The 21,249-nt window shown below is 41.2% G+C and overlaps 2 protein-coding genes across 5 annotated transcripts; both read left to right on the top strand.

The window, feature by feature from the left end:
* The first annotated feature begins 4,671 nt into the window (after positions 1-4,671).
* On the top strand, positions 4,672-14,283 carry LOC143006299 (beta-1,4-galactosyltransferase galt-1-like). 2 transcript variants are annotated; one of them, XR_012964244.1, is made up of 6 exons: positions 4,672-4,806; positions 10,156-10,779; positions 11,038-11,368; positions 11,505-11,680; positions 12,869-13,217; positions 14,177-14,283. XR_012964244.1 is itself a non-coding variant. In XM_076157682.1 (5 exons), the coding sequence occupies exons 2-5, from the start codon at positions 10,181-10,183 to the stop codon at positions 13,098-13,100; spliced, it is 1,338 nt and encodes a 445-aa protein (XP_076013797.1). In that variant the 5' UTR covers positions 4,672-4,806; positions 10,156-10,180; the 3' UTR covers positions 13,101-14,283. The 2 variants fall into 2 exon arrangements, 1 of the variants encoding a protein (XP_076013797.1); XM_076157682.1 differs by having other exon boundaries at positions 12,869-14,283.
* On the top strand, positions 13,572-21,190 carry LOC143006300 (beta-1,4-galactosyltransferase galt-1-like). 3 transcript variants are annotated; one of them, XM_076157683.1, is made up of 6 exons: positions 14,405-14,485; positions 14,829-14,852; positions 17,060-17,683; positions 17,836-18,166; positions 18,303-18,478; positions 20,347-21,190. In XM_076157683.1, the coding sequence occupies exons 3-6, from the start codon at positions 17,085-17,087 to the stop codon at positions 20,576-20,578; spliced, it is 1,338 nt and encodes a 445-aa protein (XP_076013798.1). In that variant the 5' UTR covers positions 14,405-14,485; positions 14,829-14,852; positions 17,060-17,084; the 3' UTR covers positions 20,579-21,190. The 3 variants fall into 3 exon arrangements, with proteins under 3 accessions (XP_076013800.1, XP_076013798.1, XP_076013799.1); XM_076157685.1 differs by lacking the exons at positions 14,405-14,485; positions 14,829-14,852 and adding an exon at positions 13,572-13,632; XM_076157684.1 differs by lacking the exon at positions 14,829-14,852.
* The last annotated feature ends 59 nt before the right edge of the window (positions 21,191-21,249 follow it).

Raw genomic sequence — 21,249 nt, 5'->3', positions numbered from 1 at the left:
CTAAACAAAAAATTAAGTTGTAGCCACACCATAAATTGTATTAATAAACAATTTATGTTTTCTCACCTTATAAGATTTATAGGCTCACTGTTCGATTTTTTTGTAGTTTTTTATTGTAGTACACTCAAATATTATATCATTACATTTATTACTTATTTATTTTTACCTTTTTTATTATTCTTTTTCCTGTTCCTTGTTTGAGGTAAATGAATACAAGATTAGTTTAATCATTAACTATTTCAGTCGCCGTGATGCCACAGTATAGACATAATGGTGGTTCTCAACCTGATATGTGGACCACAGTTGGTACTTGAAGTGTTGCTGATGTAATTTTACAGAATATAAAGATTTTCACAGAAATGATGTCCAAACTACTTTCAGTTGCTCACAGTGTTGTTTGTTAGTTGGTGCATTTTTGAAATATTTGCTGTTCACTTTACTTGCTCAATATGTTGTAATGTACCTATAGAGCAGAGGTGTCAAACTCATTTTAGTTTGGGGCCACATTCGGCCCAAATTAGATTCAAGTGGGCCGGATTGGTAAAATCATAGCATAATAACCTATAAATGGATATAAATGGACAACTTTCCTTTGTTTTAGTGCAAAGAAGTACAGGTTCATATTGCAAATGTACTTTTATTTAACTATCATTTTACAAAACATACGATGAACAACCTGAAATTTCTTAAGTCAGTGGTTCCCAAACTTCTTCTGCAGGCCCCCCCTTCTGTAGATAAGAATATTTTCGCCCCCCAACACACACACACACACACACACACACACACACACCTTTAGCTTTCAAACTCCACTGGAATGTTAAACATTGTAATTTATAAAACTGCAACTTATTATTTAACAAAATAAGTAAGATGAAAATCACCTTTACAGTGGAATTATGTGGGGCCAACTGTGTAATACTGTGTAACTTAATTTCTAAATTAAGCTATTCTTTGCAAAAAAGAACACTTTTTATCAGCACATCTTCTCAGTGACTGGTGTGGGCTTCAACTTTGTGCTGTAGATCTTTTCAAATCGGGTCCGACCTATATATTGTGTTTATTGAGGCTCACATAAATAGGATGTGGCAAATGAAGGAGTGTGGCCATGGCTCTCCTACCCAGCGGCGGGTAATCGCTCATTCTACTGCGTTGTTAATAATAATAATTAGTTAAATCCCTCACAACTGGGCTTGTTACGCTAAACTAGCGGCTAGCCAAGCTAACGATGCATCCGATCAGCTGATCAGCGCAAACTATGAAGCGGCGCCGATAAAAACAAACAACGGATAAGGATACTATTGAGGATTAAACAGAGTGTCCTCTGCGTGATCGTTGATTTGGTGAGGAAGGAGGAAAAGCCGGGCTGAATCTTCAGGTGGATTTTATTGCAGTAAGACTTTTGGACAGCGCTGGTTCCAACTCTCTCATGCGTCAGAGAAGGACCCTCAAATAATCCTGTGCATCCCTATTTATCCCGCTATTACAAGGCGTTCCTGATATTCTAATTCACTGATGACAATGTAGTTTAACTGTTATCTATTGGTCAGCCAGCTTCGGAAAGAGGCGGTGTTAAGATTCAAATCTGAGGGTTGAACAGCTGTCTGTGGGGGAAAGTGGAATACTCTTTGTGTAAATTAAAGAACAACAGTACAGTGTATTTAGCCCTTCAGTAACCTCCCTTGACCTGAAGAAGCTCCCCCAAACCGAGAGGCTCTTTCCTCCCTTCTGCTGGCCCACAAATGCTGAGGCTTTGATTAAGGTGATACAGTGACCCTTCACCTATTGGCAGATATGTGGATCTCTCTGTTTTATGGATTTACTATCAGACTTGGTGGAATCAGCCAGTTGGTTACTGTAACTATATTAACCTCAGTTACTGCATTTACCACATAAAATGACTCGGTAATTTCCTGAAACGACCACAACCAAGATGGGGGTGCTTTCACGTAATATAAGCCAGAAGCAACTTCATTCAGCCCAGATAAAGCTGACGCAAAGAAAACTGACCAATCACTTTGAGTGAATATAACTCTGTCCCGCCTACTTAAATTTGGTCAACGGTAGTTTCATCTAATAGTAGAGCTTTCAAGATTCAGATTTACACCTTGCTTGCGCCACTTGGCCAATCATTGACGGAGAGCTCAGGCTTGTAGTGCCCCTGACCAATGGGAGATTTAAAGAGGGGGCGGTCAGTCCGGCTCTGGAGCCCTGTGTAATTCAGTTGAATTTATAATATAAGGCTTTGAGAAACGCATTTTAGCCTTCCTGAATAGTTTACACCACCAACACACAGAAAATGACCACAATTTGGTAAAACTTGAGTAAGATATGATTCATTGGGTCTAGATTTGGTAAAGTTTTAGACAGAAGTAATGGCAACACAAATGCATTGTTCTTTAGATCCCCTGGAAAGTTATTGATATATAAAGTACAAAAATGTCATGTTCTTTATTAAAGGAACGGGTGGATTTTTTTACCTGTATTTTCATTTATAATGATATTGTTTTCTTATAACACGTGGAGTCTCGTGGTGAAGGTGTCTAGAGCTTTGCTATGTTTCTGTGATGTTTATAAAAAAAAAGTTAAAAGCATAACTAACGAGACAAAAATACAGACAAGCCTTAAAATTGCTGCTTTTAAACAAGGATGATTACCTGATTACCTGTCATATCTGTATTACACATGTGAGTTCTGTCGCACAGAACTCTTTTGACACAGCTGCTATTGAGCCTTTTGCTGTCCCTTGGCACATTCATGTTTTTCTGCTCTAGGTTGTTTCCTGGCAACACTGGAAATGTTATTGTCACAGGAGACTGTGAAGCTAAACAGCAGGTTTTTATCTGGCAGAAGGGAAATACATGCAATTCTCACATAAACTCACCTCTCTAAGACACACACACACACAGACACAGACACACACACACACACACACACACACACACACACACACACATGCACACGCACGCATGCACACAAGAGGAAAACACAACTAATAACACAAACAACAAACAAATAGCAAACCAAAAGACAATCTACAACTCATCTTACATAAATATAAAGAACTGAAGCAGACAGAGAAGTGAGGCAGTACTTCCTTGAAATGACTGAAGAGACTGGTTCCTTGGGCTCATGTGACCCCAATGACCCATCAGCAGCAGTAACAGCAGCAACACCAGTAACTCAAAAGAAGATAATGTCAGAAACTAGAACATTAAGCAAACCTAAGCAAATTTAACTGAACAAACTAAAGTGTTGAATATACAAGTTAATTAAAAGTGTGTGTTTACAAAAAGAAAATAATAGCCAATGTATGTATATGAGTGGGCGGGAACAGCACTGAGACATCAATTAGGGATATTAGGGACACAAACACACATACACACACACATTTCGTATGTATGGTACCTGTATGTATGGTATTTAGCTTCTTGGCACTCACTCGGTTGTTTGCTTCAGGCTAGCGCTTTGTTTAAAAGAGTCTGCTAATGGCAATTTAACAAACATGCAGTCAAACATGCACACACTTTAATATTTCTCTTATAATTCTTTCTTCAGACAGAAAAACAACATCTTTTTTAGCTTTCATTTAATGTATCAGCAAAAGTCAACCATTCCTGGCACTTTCTGCTATCAGAATGAGGTGAGGTTGAGCAGCAGCCTGAAATAATTCAACACTTCAGTGTCGGCAAGAGTTGACAACCTTGTTCATTTCACAGCAATACACACGTCAAGGAGAAAGATAAAGTTGATGGCATCCTGCCACAATATAAACACAAGACACCCAAGCTGTATATAGCAGATAGATAGACCACATAACTGCATGATCAAGCTGACGTCATCAAACATTTTTTTATTTGTTCTTGCATGGCGTTATTCTGAGCTCTTTTCTATGCAAAACACGCTGCTGGCTTAATCTAAGAGGAAGTTTAAGGGTTAACAATGGGAGAGAGACAAAACAATGAACCCTCTGTGATCACTGCATAATGTATCTTCTATGAATCAATCACATTACTCACAGCAGAATTTCACCATCTGTTTCGTGCTGTAGAAATATCTCAAATAATTGGAACAAATGAAATTGATAGATTGATGGGTGAGGATGAGGAGAAGCCTCTTACCTCACGCTTTTCCGATCCCTACTCAGAACTATGCCAGGGCACATCAACATTCATTCTTCACTTATAATAACTACTATGATGACTTCAAACGACTACTTGCATGGTTGTTTACATTGTACTTTTCTCTTCTTATCTAATGTATTCTTTCCTTGACTTTGCGGTATAACATGCCGCTGCTGTTTGTACTGTGTATAATGTATGTGACCAATATAATTATAATTAATATAAGTCTAAAGTTAAAAGTTATTACAAACGCAGCTGTGGCTGTCAATGGCACCTAACAGAAACCTTTGCAAGTGCTCTCAAAAATTGCACTGCCAACGTGGTGAACACAATCCATCAAAGGAGACAGGTGCGACTCTGGCTTTGTCAACATATTTACTTTACAGCCCTGAGTGTAAGACCAATACGGGTTGTTTACCGGGTCCATGTGATCAAACGTGCTGAATTTATGTGAGGAGATATAACAACTTGGACAGCGGATAGATAGACCACATAACACGTTCCAACTTGTGCAGAACGTGTCCTTGATGGGCGTTTAATACACATCCACCGCCTTGGCTCTAGTCTGCACCCTGGTAACAGACGCAGACGCACAGAGCGTAGAGAGAGAGAGAGAGAGAGAGAGAGAGAGAGAGACCAGGAATGGAAACGAGGAAGCCAAGCTGCGGCTGTAACATTGCGTGAGGTATGAGTGAGATTACTCTAATTCTTATAATATTACTGCAAGTACCTGTCCAGATAATACACATAATACTGTCGATGGTGGATTCGTTAAGGCTTACCACTGTCCTTACTTACTTACGCTTCTGTATTTTTGTATTATACGTCCAGATACTCAGTAACTGTGTGTTATTCAGTAAAAGAGCGTCATCGATGTATCGAGGCAATAAAATAATTAAGACGTGACCACAACATAAATAGTTTGAATAACTACTTTATTTAGTTTTCTCACTTCTTTCATCTCAGTTTCTTTCATCCTCTTGTTTTTATTCCGTTTTTATTACTTATTAATTTTTACATTTCCTTCACTAATGTTTATTTGGGATACATTAATACAAAAGAAGAAGAGCAACATGTGGACCACAGTTGGTACTAATTTTACAGGACATAATTATTTTTTCAGAAATTCCGTCCTAATTACTGTCACTGATGTTGTGAAACTTTGTAATTAGGAGCATTTTTGGTTGCTCTGTTAAATGGAAACGGAATCCAGTGCTATGTATTGACAGCAAAAAGAGAGACATTATCCAATTGCACAGAGAGGCACAGAGAGGCAACTGGCATGTAATCATATAATCATATGGCATATAATCCAGAACATGCAAAAAATGGTAGATGTGGTAGATATGTCAAAGACCTCTCTCCCTAAGAGGTTACTGTGTCCAGTGAGTCGTCTAACTTTTCAGTTGTTCTTACTTTCTTGATTGGTGTGTTCAACCAGATCAGACTGTTTATCAAAGACCGTCCACTTCTTCATTTTCTGTGGCAAAACCGCCACACAGAACAACCAGCTGTTATGTATTGCATTTCAAAGGCACATTTGAACCCACCTACAAGGTAATGAAGACATTCTACCCTTCGTACCCATTTTCCATGAAGAAACCTCAGAACTGGGCACAAGGGAGACAACTGTCTACAGCAGTGGTCCCCAAACTACGGCCCCCTGAACAATACCAGAGACGCATTATGATTTTTTTTTCAGTCTAGCCACGCGAATCCTAGACTCGCCCCTGTCAAATAGAACGGAAAAATGGCGAAAAGGTTAGGTAAGAGAAAAATGTATTCAGAATGCAGGGTATTTAACCTGCAGTGGTCAAACGATTATTTTTTTGTTCAATGCAAAGAAAAGGCTGTTTGTCTCATCTGTCAAGAGGCGGTGGCGGTATTCAAAGAATACAATCTGCGCCGACACTATGAATCCCGTCACAAAGACAAGTATGATAGCTTGCAAGGCCAAATGCGAGCAGGCAAACTCTCAAAGCTAAAAAGTGGACTGTTAGCTCAGCAGAATACATTTGTACGCCAAGCTCAGCTGAACCAGTCATCCGATCGGGCCAGCTTTCGGGTTGCTCAACTGATAGCAGGCAGCGGTAAACCTTTCACTGATGGACAGGTTTGTCAAGAAATGTTTGAATGCTGTCGTGGAGGAGGTGTTTCCCGAGAAGAAAAATGTCTTTAATGCCGTGAGTCTGTCGGCGAGTACAATCACCAGACGCATTGAAGAAATCGGGGGTAATGTATATGCTCAGCTGCAGCAGAAGACGAAAGAATTTGACCTAGGCACCCATCAGAGAAGGGAAAAGTTATGTGGCCCTCACAGGAAAAAGTTTGGGGACCCCTGGTCTACAGAGTCTACCTGCCCATCAAGAAGCAAATAACCTGTCTTAAGATCCTAATCAAACATGCAAACAGGTTATTCAGCAGCAATAGTTGATGGGGCAAGTCTCGGATGATACAATACTGGCCAAAAGCCAATGTTACCTGGCATTGAATGAAATCAAGCTTCCATGGTGTTATAGTCCCAGTGTAATACATGTGAGAGCTACTCACCCACCCAAACCAGAACAACCAGCTGTTGAGTGGCAGGTTTCAGCCCTACCTTGAAAGAGCAATGGGTAAAGTGTAAGGTGTGTTTGGTAGGGAATCCATTACATAGAGAGAGAGCAGTGAGAGCTACCAAGACCTCACTGTGTGTAGCAACAGGAGGTCAACTGGTGGCTGAAAAGTCGCACTTATTTTCCAGTTCCCCTTATTTTCCAGTTCCCCTTATTTTCCAGTTCCCCTTATTTTCCAGTGTCCATTGATTTCAGAGAATATGTGTGTGTGTGTGTGTTTTATTGGAAGGATACCAACACTTTTAGCCACATCAGTACTTAACAGTTGTTGTAAAAAGAAGACAAAAATGTGACGGTGCAGAGTGCAAGGACATTTCCTGACTCGGGACGTGTAAAACTCCTGAATGATTTTTTTTCTGTAATCCTGGCTGTCCGTTGCACATGATTGTTGGCTGAACCAAATCAGACAGTGGTGGATGTGCAGGGAGTTGTTGAATGTATCGTCACAGTTTCTCACAACAGCTGGGAAATGATGTTGAGTTGTATATGATACACAATAAACCTTATCTATATAAATAACACCTTGGCCTCAAAGTACATTCCACACCCATAAACAATTGTTTAATCAGTACCTACTCTACCATGCACTCTTGTAAAGAGTGTTACTGGAACCTATAATGGGCTTATTTGGTTTGTAAAGTTGGCTTTACGGATGTTTCACACAAAAAAGGAGCGTCCCTGAATGTGATTTTGACACTTGTAAACATTCTCAGTGGCCTAAATAGTGGCATAGATTTTCGTTTTTTTTGCATGCGGTTTAAGTTACAGTGAGGCATCAAACATCTATTACATTTGTCATCTACGTCTGTGTACATTTCGGCCAATCTGGATTTAGAGAAGTGGACCCTGCGCATGACCTTGAACTGGATGAGAGTGAGACGGGCACAGGATGAGGCAGTATGCAGATTGCGTATGACTTCGTCCCACCAGTCTATGTCCAGATGGAGTTTGGCGTTTACGAATTTAAAGTGTTTCCTGAATTGGTACCAAATCATTAGAGTATTAGGAACAACAGGGTTCTTGGTGAATTGGGAGATCTTGGTTGGGAGGGACGAGTAGATCTGGGCAGTGGCGGAGGAAGGGAAGGAGCACGATTGGGCTTCAAGCCTGCACCAAGGTAGCTCAGGGGAATTCACCCAGTAGCAAAGTTTGTCGATGTGGAAAGCTCAGTAATAGGATTGGAGATTTGGCAGGGCGAGACCCCCCACTGAATTTATCTTTGTTGTAGTGTGAAGTAGTCTGCATGAATATTGTTTGTGTGGACACTGGCCTGAGGTGATGAGTATAATAATCTGATCCAGCTGCTGAATTTGTTTCCAAAGCCAAATTGCTTCAGTACTGCAAATAGGAGAGATTACAATCTGGTGGCATAGATTTTAACCACTGGGTCTCAATCCTGCACTTGGATGTAATCCATGTATAAATAGAGTCTTGTGCCCTTTGAGCTGTGTTGTGGATTAATGATATGATTCATTTATATGATTGATGATGATTTATGGTTTGGAACACCCAAGATTACTCCTAAATCCATTCCAGCATAAGAGGGGCAGCAGTATAAACATGGTTGTTATTTGGAAAGGTATATCATGATCCATGGACACTTATGTTGCAACTGTCAGTTGGTATATTTGAACAAACAAGGGTCTGAGCATGATAAGCACATTTCAAGGAAATTAAATATAAACTACTAGGCGGGTTACTTCAGCATACTGTCCACCATATTGGGAATACAAATTCAACTCTCCCCTTATATTGCCATCTTTGGTACTCCGTATGACCTACACCGTTTTAACACCCCACAAAAGGAAATCATCATGTTCACCTCTTTGCTTGGCAAATGGCTTAAGGATACAATGTACTTTCTTAGACTCGAGAAAATCAAATGCACTATGAGGAACCACACTGATAAATTCTATCAGAGATGGCAACCTTTTCTCTCCTATTTCACAGATCTACAGGCTATGCCAGACCAGTGGCTGATTACCAGAAAACAGATCGTTTCCTTTTTATTTTATTTTATCATTATATTTTGCATTTCAGGTAGTCCAGGACGGGGTTGTGTGAATGCGGGGTTGTGTGACTGTGTGGTTGGGTGGGGTTTCGGGGTGTGCTATCCTCTTTCTGGATCTTTTCTTTCCTGTTTGTTTGTCCCCCCCCCATCTCTCTCTCTCTCTCTCTCTCTCTCTCTCTCTCTCTCTCTCTCTCTCTCTATCTTCTCCGTGTGGACGTCAGGAATCACATCTAAACAAGACAGGAACAACTCTTACCACATCTCTCACTAAATTAAATAAATAGCCTAGATATGATTTGTCCCTTCTTTTGTGTCCCTTGATAGTGTTGCCTGTTAAAAGGATTTTCTTACTTTCCTTTGATTCCCCAGAGCACAGGATGTTGTTACCGGTCAGTTCAATAGCGGGACATAATAACAACATATCTTTTAGACAGCCCTCAGAAAAAGTTCATCTTGGGTTATCACTGCTTTTATATACTAAAGCAGTTCATTGGCATTGGGAAATGCAGGTAATGGGTTACAGAAGGGTGGAAGTTTTGGTTTTTCACAATAAAAGGCTTAGAAGACAATGCATTACAAGTGAAAGGAAATATGGATACATAAAAAAACCAGCTAGTGAATTAGGTCAGTGGCAATGGTTATGTTCCTGAAATTTAAATTGGCAGTTGGAGTTTATTACCGCTGAATCCATCACAAAACTAAAACAGGACACATGTTTTACTGTGGTCATTGTTATTGTAGATTGTCCAGGACAGAAAGAAAAATACTTTTTAAAATGATGGTGATTTCTGTAAAGGAATTTGTATATTAAAATGTATTGATGATCTTATTTACTGGGTTTTTTTCACATTTATACCTATAGCTCAGATGTGAATAGTGTTTGAATGTAATGAAGTGCAGCAATATGATACTAACACTCCATGTGTTGTTCAACCGGTTAAGCCCATTCTTGAGTATTACAATATAGCAAAAGCAAGACCATTTTCCTTACCCCCCGAGACATCGGAACATTGGTTTGTGTTGGTGTCTTAGAAGTATACTCTACTTTTTTCTAATAATATTAACCAAAAATGCATTGAACCATCTGTATATATATACCGTATATGTATATGATTATAACATACTATGAACGTCTCAACGTATGCAGAAAATGAGGTTACTTCATCTCGCATCAAACAGACAGGTGATGCAAAAAACACAAGTGATCCTATTTAGAATGTTGTGCTTCACAAAGGAAATCAGGAAATGAGATGTGAAAGATTAAACGTAGCTTCAATGATCACACAGGAACATGTCAAGCCTGTTGTAACGACAACTGAGCTCAGCTTCCAGCCATCACAGTGTGCCCTTTGTTCATGAAGTTTTGGAAGTCTAATCTCTGTGATGATAATTCCTTCTTGTGCTGCAGGTTGGGAATCTATCTTCACTGCTGCATGGACAAGTGGAGAGAACTCAGGGGGAAGTTTTTCTTCCTCTTATTATTGACTATCCTCGTCCTTGTCCTTGTGATTTCGGTGAAACCCCCCAGCATACATGGGTTCTTCCCAAACCCACACAGGTCTATAAACAGACACCTCGTGAAAATCTCTGAGGATTCCATCACACCCCTCCACCAAACCAAGCACATGCTGGTGTCAGCCTACATGGACCAGAGGAGGAAGAGTTGGGATGTGCGCATCATTGGAATATTCAGGAGAGACTCCATACAGCCTCTACACTGTCTTTTTTACTGTGAAGACCATGTATCAAATACTTTCACTCCAGCAAATATTTTACAACACTCTGACAACTTTGGCTTTCCTTACACCACCACTGATGTCTTGTGTGAGATCCCCAAAAAGTGCCGAGCCACCCATGTCACACTAGTGCCTAACAAAGAGGCAGTGAAACACACTTTCCTCCCCATAAGAAACCAGAAGACCAATGGGGATGAAGCACAGCATTTTGACTTTAACTTCACTGTCTGCATTTCCAGCCTGTTTGGAGATTACAACAACGTGCTTCAGGTCGCACAGACCCTGGAGATGTACAGGTCAGTTACATTACTGAGCAAATACACAAGGGGTGAACACATTCACAGCAACAAACACAAAGAGAGTGGAATTACCTTGTCTTGGCAAAGTCTGAACATTATAAGACTCACAAATGTGTGATTTATTGCAGGGCTAGAGTAGTCTGGAGTAATATACTGTATAATATAGGTGTTGCTGTCAGGGCTGTAGGACTAGAGCTGTGATTGTATTCATCAGTAAGCTTGTAGCTTTGACCTTTGTTCCTCACTTTGCTCTAGGCTGCTGGGAGTTAACAGGGTGGTGATCTACAACACCAGCTGTGGTCCAGAGCTTGACCGTCTGCTTCGGGGCTACAGTCAGGAGGGCTTTGTGGAGATAGTTCCTTGGCCCATTGACCATCATCTCAAGCCATCTCATGGCTGGAGTTTCTCTGAACACGGTGGGGAACTGCACTACTTTGGCCAGCTAACAACGCTAAATGAGTGTACTTACAGGAACATGGAGCGCTCACGCTACGTCCTGTTGAACGACATCGATGAGATCATAATGCCGTACAAGCACAACAACCTAATGTCTCTCATGGATGAGCTTCAGCTGCAGCACCCAAAGGTAGCCAACTCTCTTTCTGTTTGAATTTGAGAAAGATTCATTTAATACCCAGACATGATGAATATTCAAATGTTTCTACTTTTTTCTACAACTCTCATGCTGCGTCCTTCAACACATGATTCCTCCCATCCTGAAGACAGGGGTGTTCCTCATTGAGAACCATATCTTTCCGAAGATATACTTTGAGCCAAGTGGCAAGTTTAAACTGCCTCAGTGGAATGGAGTGCCGGGTATTAATATTCTGGAGCACATCTACAGGGAGGAGCCGAACAGAAACGTGTATCACCCTCACAAGATGATAGTTCGGCCAAGGTAAGGGGCTTTTCATCACCATAGGAGGGTAAAAGAGTTACAAGGCAACTCAAGTCACTTTTATTTTCATAGCCCAATAGGACATACAATGTCTCAAAGGGCTTTAAAGACCAACAAAATCAGGAAAATTCGGGTTCGGTGCCTTGCACTGGCAACTGTCCAGCTGCCAGTCCACTTTCTTGGTCCATACAGGGACTTGAACCGGGGACCCTCTGGTTCCCAAGTCAAGTACCCTATGGACTGAGCTACTGCCACCCCAACCTTCCTATACAAAGGTACAAAAAAGGCATGCAAAGCAGTAACCACAAACAGTCATGCAATAGGTGATAGCATGCAAGACAGAGACGAGGGGGAGAGAGAGACAGAGATGATAAAAGCAGAGTACAGTGCAGTCCTACTAATGACTCTCCTAATGACTCAACTTAAGAATGTTTTCCTCCCACAAGGGTACTTCATATAGTCTCACAGAATCCGAGGCAGTAGCTCAGTTCATAGGGACTCAGCTTGGCAACCGGAGGGCCACCGGTTCAAGTCCTGTATGGACCAAGAAAGTGGACTGGCAGCTGGAGAGTTGCCAGTTTGCCTCCAGGGCACTGCCGAGGTGCCCTTGAGCAAGGCACAGAACCCCCAACACTGCTCCACGGGCGCCGTGTCATGGCTGCCGTGCGCTGACCCCTCTGTAAAAAAGCATGTGTGTGTGTGTAAGAGGGCACACAAGACAAATTTCAGATTGCCGTGTTTGCCCGGTGATCTGACCCAATGAAGATTCTATTCTATTCTCTATTCTATTTAGCCCGCTGTGTGGTCTGAAGCCTGTTGATATTCAGCATTTGCTTCAAGAATGCTGTAGCTCTACTAGGGATGATTCACATTCCTGGATTGTACCCAATTACCTAATATATTTTACTCTGTTAAAGATTCACCACAAAGTTTGGAAGTTTCAAAGTAGAAGAAATTAGTCATTTAACCATCAGGACCATAACTCTCTGATTGTCACATATTTAGCAGGCTGGAAAGGCATTTTACTAACAGGGTATCACAAGTGGACCTCTGGCACCTCTAAATGCACCATCATTTAGGTGTAGGTGTGCTAAATGGAATGCAGTTGTCCTAATCTGTGATGACACATTGCTTTGTGTTTGTCTGTGTGTGTGTGTGTGTGTGTGTGAATGTGTGTGTGCATCACAGAGCGGTGGAGCAGACTTCAGTGCATGAGCCGCTCCAGATTTTTGAGGACCGGTTCAAGGTCCCACCAGACTTGTGTCGGATAATCCACACCCGCCATGTTCTGCGGAAAGAGCTGAAGCTGGACCAGCTCCACGTTGACACCAAACTGTGGAACTTCAGCGGAAAACTGATCCCCAATGTGGACAAGGTGCTGAGGAGGACGGGGCTGTTGAGCTCAGAGGGACAGATCTGATATTCCTTTTAGAACTATGAGCTATGGCCATTTATGACCCAAGATTGCACTTAAGTAATAGTAAATAGGAATAATTTTGATAAACTGTGAGGTGCTGTGGTTATGTGTAATATTCTAGTGCTAATGGTGTAATAGTGTATATGGTTATAGTGTAATGGTAACAAGGCTCAGATGAATTTATGTGACGAGATAAATTACTTTGACTACTATTTGTGCAGAACGTGTCCTTGATGGGTGTTTAATACACATCTACTGGGAGGTTTGCCTGAACTATGCCCGCCTTGGCTCTAGTCTACACCCTGGTAGCAGACACACACGCACAGAGGGGAGAGAGAGAGAGAGAGAGAGAGAGAGAGAGAGAGAGAGAGAGAGAGAGAGAGAGAGAGAGAGAGAGTGAGTGAATGAAACGGTCAGAGCGAAGGTCAGACTTAGTAACCGCTTCATTGTCACCTTCTTCGGCCGCCCTGCGACCAGGAAAGGAAGCGAGGAAAGGAAGCGAGGAAGCCAAGCTGCGGCTGTAACACTGTGGGAGGTATGAGTGAGATGACTCTAATTCAATTCATATCAGTGCAAGTACCTGTCCAGTACCTGTTTCGTTTTCTCACTTTTTAGGTTTAATGGAATATGACATTTTCATTTTCATTTGAGTTTCTCCTATGCTCCTATGCAAAACGGTGTCACCCACCTCAGCCCTACCTTGAAAGAGCAAAGGGTAAAGTGTAAGGTGTGTTTTGTAGGGAATCCATCACATACGCCCCATTTTGGAGGGCCGTGGGAGAGTGTGTGTGTGTGTGTGTGTGTGTGTGTGTGTATGTGTGTGTGTGTGTGTTTGTGTGTGTGTGTGTGTGTGCGTGCGAGTGTTTGCGTGTGTGCGTGCGTGTTCCTTTTAGAACTATGACCTATGGCCACTTATGACCCACTTGCACTTAAGTAATTGGCCATATGAAAAGTATTTTTTATAGTTTATTGAGAAAAGTATGAGAGTAGTAGCACAAGAGCATATGTGGTATACACCCAGACCAGAATATATGTGATGATTGATAAACTGTGAGGTGCTGTGGTTATGTGTAATATAGCGCTTAATTGTATCACTGCATTTGCCCTTTTGTATGAATCATGGCACTGCAGATGGAAACAAGGCTCAGATGAATTTATGTGGCGAGATAAATTACTTTGACTACAACTTGTGCAGAACGTGTCCTTGATGGCCGTTTAATACACATCTACTGGGAGGTTTGCCTGAACTATGCCCGCCTTGGCTCTAGTCCACACCCTGGTAACAGACACACACGCACAGAGGGCTGATCGACGGTTAGATTTAGCAGCCGCCCTGCGACCAGGAAAGGAAGCGAAGAAGCCAAGCTGCGGCTGTAACATTGCGTGAGGTATGAGTGAGATGACTCTAATTCTAATAATATTAGTGCAAGTACCTGTCCAGTACCTGTTTCAGCTGCTCACCGAAATATAAGTAAGACTGTCGATGGTGGATTCGTTTAAGCTAATTTCCCTCGGGATAATAAACTTTTATCTCATCTTTGTCTTTTCTACTGATACTACTGTCCAAACTTTTTAAGCTTTTGTATTTCTGTATTATACGTTCGGATACTCAGTAACTGTGTGTTATTCAATAAAAGCGCGTCAGAAGTATCGAGGCAATGAAGTAATTAAGTCGTGACCACAACATAAATTGTTTGAATAACTACTTTATTTCGTTTTCTCACTTTTTAGGTTTAATCGAATTTAATGAAAGCGGTGAGTTTCATTTTCATTTGAGTTTCTTTCATCCTCTTGTTTTTATTCCGTTTTTCTTACTTATTCATTTTTACATTTCCTTCACTAATGTTTATTTGGGATGAATTAATACAAATGAAGAAGATTAGTGGAATGAATGTCTTTGTTGTGATCATGATAATGCCACCCTGTGATTGTTTATTACATACACATAGAAGTTGGTAGTAGTGGTTCCCAAGCAGCGACATGTGGACCACAGTTGGTACTTGAAGTGTTGCTGATGTAATTTTACAGGACATTATTATTGCTGCATAATTATTACTGCGTACACAATAGGAAAGCTTCCCTGGAGAGTATTATTCTCTACAGGATAAAAAAAAGTGTCACAAAGAACAGCCGAGTTCTGTGTCAGAGAAGATGCTCCTATGCAAAACGGTTTCACCCACCTCAGCCCTACCTTGAAAGAGCAATGGGTAAAGTGTAAGGTGTGTTTTGTAGGGAATCCAGAGCCACCAAGACCTCACTGTGTGTGTGTGTGTGTGTGTGTGTGTGTATGTGTGTGTGTGTTTTATTGGAAGGATACCAACACTTTTAGCCAAATCAGTACTTAACAGTTGTTGTAAAAGGAAGTCAAAAGTGTGACGGTGCAGAATGCAAGGACCTTTCCTGACTGATGATTTTTTTTCTGCAACCCTGGCTGTCCGTTGCACATGATTGTTGGCTGAACCAAATCACAACAGCTGGAAAAACATGTTGAGTTGTATATGATACACAATAAACCTTATCTTTATAAATAACACCTTGGCCTCAAAGAATACATTCCACACCTATAAAAAATTGTTTAATCAGTACCTACTCTACCATGCGCTCTTCTAAAGAGTGTTACTGGAACCTATAATGGGCTTATTTGGTTTGTAAAGTTGGCTTCACGGATGTTTCACACAAAAAAAGGAGCGTCCCTGAATGTGATTTTGACACTTGTAAACATTCTCAGTGGCCTAAACAGTGGCATAGATTTTAACCACTGGGTCTCAATCCTGCACTTGGATGTAATACATAGTGTAAAAGGAAAAGGCCTTTGTGGTCAGACTTCCCGTGTGGACGTCAGGAATCACATCTGAACTAGACAGGAACAACTCTTACCACATCTCTCACTAACTTAAATAAATAACCTAGATATGATTTGTCCCTTCTTCTGTGTCCCTTGATAGTGTTGCCTGTGAAAGGGATTTTCTTACTTTCTTATGATTCCCAAGAGCACAGGATGTTCTTACCAGTCAGTTCAATAACGGGACATAATAACAACATAACTATTAAACAGCCCTCAGGGAAATGCAGGTATATGGGTTGCAGAAGGATGGAAGGTTTGGTTTTTCACAATAAAAGGCTTAGAAGACAATGCATTACAAGTGAAAGGAAATATGGATACATGTAAAACCAGCTGGTGAATTAGGTCAGTGGCAATGGTTATGTTTCTGTTATTTAAATTGCCAGTTGGAGTTTATTACCGCTGAATCCATCACAAAACAGGACACATGTTTTACTGTGGTCATTGTTATTGTAGATTGTCCAGGACAGAAAGAAAAATACTTTTTAAAATGATGGTGATTTCTGTAAAGGAATTTGTATATTAAAATGTATTGATGATCTTATTTACTGGGTTTTTTTCACATTTATACCTATAGCTCAGATGTGAATAGTTTTTGAATGTATTGAAGTGCAGCAATATGATACTAACACTCCATGTGTTGTTTAGCCGGTTAAGCCCATTCTTGAGTAACAAAATATAACAAAAGCAATTTTCCTTCCCCCCTGAACATCGGTGAAACATTGGTTTGTGTTGGTGTCTTAGAAGTATACTCTACTTTTTTCTAATAATATTAACCAAAAATGCATTGAACCATCTGTATATATATACCGTATATGTATATGATTATAACATACTATGAACGTCTCAACGTATGCAGAAAATGAGGTTACTTCCTCTGCATCAAACAGACAGGTGCTGCAAAAAACATAGACAAAAATGATCCTATTTAGAATGTTGTGCCTCACAGAGGAAATCAATGAGATGTGAATGATTAAATGTAGCTTCAATGATCACACAGGAACATGTCAAGCCTGTTGTAACGACGACAGAGCTCAGCTTCCAGCCATCACAGTGTTCCCTTTGTTCATGAAGTTTTAGAAGTCTAATCTCTATGATAATAATTCCCTCTTGGCTGCAGGCTGAGAATCTATCTGCACTGCTGCATGGACAAGTGGAGAGAACTCAGGGGGAAGTTTTTCTTCCTCTTATTATTGACTATCCTCGTCCTTGTCCTTGTGATTTCGGTGAAACCCCCCAGCATACATGGGTTCTTCCCAAACCCACACAGGTCTATAAACAGACACCTTGTGAAAATCTCTGAGGATTCCATCACACCCCTCCACCAAACCAAGCACATGCTGGTGTCAGCCTACATGGACCAGAGGAGGAAGAGTTGGGACGTGCGCATCATTGGAATATTCAGGAGAGACTCCATACAGCCTCTACACTGTCTTTTTTACTGTGAAGACCATGTATCAAATACTTTCACTCCAGCAAAGATTTTACAACACTCTGACAACTTTGGCTTTCCTTACACCACCACTGATGTCTTGTGTGAGATCCCCAAAAAGTGCCGAGCCACCCATGTCACACTAGTGCCTAACAAAGAGGCAGTGAAACACACTTTCCTCCCCATAAGAAACAAGAAGACCAATGGGGATGAAGCACAGCATTTTGACTTTAACTTCACCGTCTGCATTTCCACCCTGTTTGGAGATTACAACAACGTGCTTCAGTTTGCACAGACCCTGGAGATGTACAGGTCAGTTACATTAATGAGCAAATACACAGGTCTGGAGTAATATACTGTATAATATAGGTGTTGCTGTCAGGGCTGTAGGAGTAGAGCTGTATATGTGATTGTATTCATCAGTAAGCTTGTAGCTTTGACCTTTGTTCCTCACTTTGCTCTAGGCTGCTGGGAGTTAACAGGGTGGTGATCTACAACACCAGCTGTGGTCCAGAGCTTGACCGTCTGCTTCGGGGCTACAGTCAGGAGGGCTTTGTGGAGATAGTTCCTTGGCCCATTGACCATCATCTCAAGCCATCTCATGGCTGGAGTTTCTCTGAACACGGTGGGGAACTGCACTACTTTGGCCAGCTAACAACGCTAAATGAGTGTACTTACAGGAACATGGAGCGCTCACGCTACGTCCTGTTGAACGACATCGATGAGATCATAATGCCGTACAAGCACAACAACCTAATGTCTCTCATGAATGAGCTTCAGCTGCAGCACCCAAAGGTAGCCAACTCTCTTTCTGTTTGAATTTGAGAAAGATTCATTTAACGCCCAAACATGATGAATATTCAAATGTTTCCACTTTTTCCTCTAACTCTCATGCTGCGTCCATCAACACATGATTCCTCCCATCCTGAAGACAGGGGTGTTCCTCATTGAGAACCATATCTTTCCCAAGATATACTTTGAGCCAAGTGGCAAGTTTAAACTGCCTCAGTGGAATGGAGTGCCGGGTATTAATATTCTGGAGCACATCTACAGGGAGGAGCCGAACAGAAACGTGTATCACCCTCACAAGATGATAGTTCGGCCAAGGTAAGGGGCTTTTCATCACCATAGGAGGGTAAAAGAGTTACAAGGCAACTCAAGTCACTTTTATTTTCATAGCCCAATAGGACATACAATGTCTCAAAGGGCTTTAAAGACCAACAAAATCAGGAAAATTCCTGACCTCGTCCACCTTAATGTATAAAGAAAAAGGAAGAAACCTCAAGAGATGCAATTCCAAGAGATCTTCCTTCTACACAAATGGCTGGGTGTGCAATCGGAACTTCCAGTGTGATTAAGAAGAAGAAACTTTATTTGGTCAAATCACATGCAAACACGTCAACTTAAATTTGTTTTGCCCTTGCTCCCTTTTACATATCACAACACACATGTGCATTACAGAGGGGTCAGCACAGGGCAGCCATGATACGGTGCCCCAATCCACATTTAGCCCGCTGTGTGGTCTGAAGCCTGTGGATATTCTATTTTGCTTCAAGAATGTTTAAGCTCTACTTGGGATGATTCACAGTCCTGGCTTGTACCCAATTACCTTTTATATTCTACTCTGTAAAACAGGGGTCTTCAACAGGGGGTGAAATTTGTGGTTGAGTAGACAATTTTTTATACTTTTTTATTTTAAATGTTTTTTTTCAAACCAATTTTTTTCCCCACATATTTAAATGTCTTTACATCAGTGGTCTCCAACTGTAGCTCCGCGGCCGTTTCTGAGTAGCTCGCAAAAGGTTCAAAGAATACGTATATTTGACAACACGTCACTTGGTAAAGCTGTTGAAATAGCCCCGATAAAGGGCAACAAATATGCTGTTTTCATAAGGAATTGAAAAAATTTACAAATGTGAATTACAAGTGTGTGCGTTTACGGTGCGAACGCGTATGTGGAGTGGCACTTCTCAACTCATGTTGCTGAATTGAAGTGCATTATGATACAAAATGTGAGTGTTGGATATCGACATTTTGTAAATGTTCACAAGCTTATTCAGCTTGATTTGGGTAGAGAATCAGCCATGTGGATAAATGTTACCAATAATGTAAACACGAGTTGCTCTCGGACAGTAGCTCTCAGAGGCAAAAAGGTTGGAGACCACTGCTTTAAATACACATTAACATGAATCCAAAATATTGTAGTGAACGGATAAATGGAGGCAGAAGATGTTATCTTTCATCTTTTACCAATGTGTGTCATTTGATCTACTGTGCTGTCAAACGAATCTATGAGGCAGTGGCTCAGTGGGTAGAGCTTCCGCTTGGGAACCGGAGGGTTGCCGGTTCGAGCCCCTGCCGAGGTGCCTGAGCAAGCACCGAACCCTCAATCCCCCTCTGCGAAGGGTGGTAACTGTAATGTAAGTCGCTTTGGATAAAAGCGTCTGCCAAATGATCGTAATGTAATGTAATGCATGAAGCCATCAAAGCTGCAGCGTCACTTGGAGACACAAACCTGTTTAATCAAACTAGTCTCAAATCCCTCCAAGGTCCATAGGCATTGATGAGAAAATCTAGGTTTATACATGGCACTATGCCGAGTTTGATATAAAATACAATACTATACAATATATATAGTAGGGGGTCCCCGCTCCGTATCTCCATCAGTTTGGAGGCCTGAAAAACATTGAAGACCCCTGCTGTAAAAGGTTCACCACAAAGTTTGGGAGTTTCAAAAGCGAATGAGTCATTTCACCATCAGGACCATAACTCTCTGATTGTCACATATTCAGCAGGATGGAAAGGCATTTTACTAACAGGGTAGCACAAGTGGACCTCTGGCACCTCTAAATGCACCATCATTTAGGTGTAGGTGTGCTAAATGGAATGCAGTTGTCCTAATCTGTGATGACACATTGCTTTGTGTTTGTCTGTGTGTGTGTGTGTGTGTGTGTGAATGTGTGTGTGCATCACAGAACGGTGGAGCAGATTTCAGTGCATGAGCCACTCCAGATTTTTGGGGACCGGTTCAAGGTCCCACCAGACTTGTGTCGAATGATCCACACCCGCAAGCCTCTGTGGAAAGAGCTGAAGCTGGACCAGCTCCACGTTGACACCAAACTGTGGAACTTCAGCGGAAAACTGATCCCCAATGTGGACAAGGTGCTGAGGAGGACGGGGCTCTTGAGCTCAGAGGGACAGATCTGATGGAGGCAGATTCTCTAGAGGCCAGTAAACCTGACAGTGTTGAATGTGCTACCTCACCAGCTGAACTTGTAAAGGCATCCTGGTGAGGGGAGTGAATGACCTCCTCAACAAGCCACACAATACCGGTGAGAAGGCAGCTAAGCTCTCAGGTGCCTTAGTCACTTAAGCCAGACACTGGGTGCACTTAAAACTCATGGATAAGAGAGTAAGAGAACTATTGAAAGTTAAACTGAAATATTTTAATTAGAGGATATTTTAGATTTTTATCTTACCGTCTTATTTTACCATAGAGATGAACGGGCAGTTATGCAGAACCTGAGATTTGTTGTAAGATAAGACAATAATTGTAATAGTCGTGATGAAGAGTTCTTGATTTAACTGAAGCAATCCAAACTAATTCTGCTGTTGATTCATGGTAAACATGGGTATAAATGCCTCTATGTTCCTGCAAATGCATCTGAACCGAAGACTTATGAACTTGACCACAGAAGTTTGCACTATATATTTAAAAATACTGCTATTTTTAACCTAAAGATTGTTTTAATGCTGAATGAAAAATTATTTATGTAAATCAATTTCCTGGTTAAAAATGAAGGGAATGCTTCTAAGTGATAAATAAAGACAATAACAAAACAGCTTTCCAGCTTCTTTTCTCCCGTGCCTGTAAGAAA

Source organism: Genypterus blacodes, unplaced genomic scaffold, assembly GCF_046128005.1.
Source record: "Genypterus blacodes isolate CSIRO-AG114 ecotype Tasmania unplaced genomic scaffold, CSIRO-AGI_Gbla_v1 ptg000073l_1, whole genome shotgun sequence".
Taxonomy (NCBI): Eukaryota; Metazoa; Chordata; class Actinopteri; order Ophidiiformes; family Ophidiidae; genus Genypterus; species Genypterus blacodes.
Note: the sequence above shows the minus strand (reverse complement) of the source record. Positions and strands in the feature narration are given on the sequence as shown.

Coding starts and splice junctions, on each gene's coding strand:
- LOC143006300 (XM_076157685.1), top strand. CDS start 17,085: ATGGACAAGTGGAGAGAACTCAGGGGGAAGTTTTTCTTCCTCTTATTA. Junction 18,167..18,302: donor TTCAGCTGCAGCACCCAAAG/GTAGCCAACTCT, acceptor CCCATCCTGAAG/ACAGGGGTGTTCCTCATTGA. Junction 18,479..20,346: donor AAGATGATAGTTCGGCCAAG/GTAAGGGGCTTT, acceptor TGTGCATCACAG/AACGGTGGAGCAGATTTCAG.
- LOC143006299 (XM_076157682.1), top strand. CDS start 10,181: ATGGACAAGTGGAGAGAACTCAGGGGGAAGTTTTTCTTCCTCTTATTA. Junction 11,369..11,504: donor TTCAGCTGCAGCACCCAAAG/GTAGCCAACTCT, acceptor CCCATCCTGAAG/ACAGGGGTGTTCCTCATTGA. Junction 11,681..12,868: donor AAGATGATAGTTCGGCCAAG/GTAAGGGGCTTT, acceptor TGTGCATCACAG/AGCGGTGGAGCAGACTTCAG.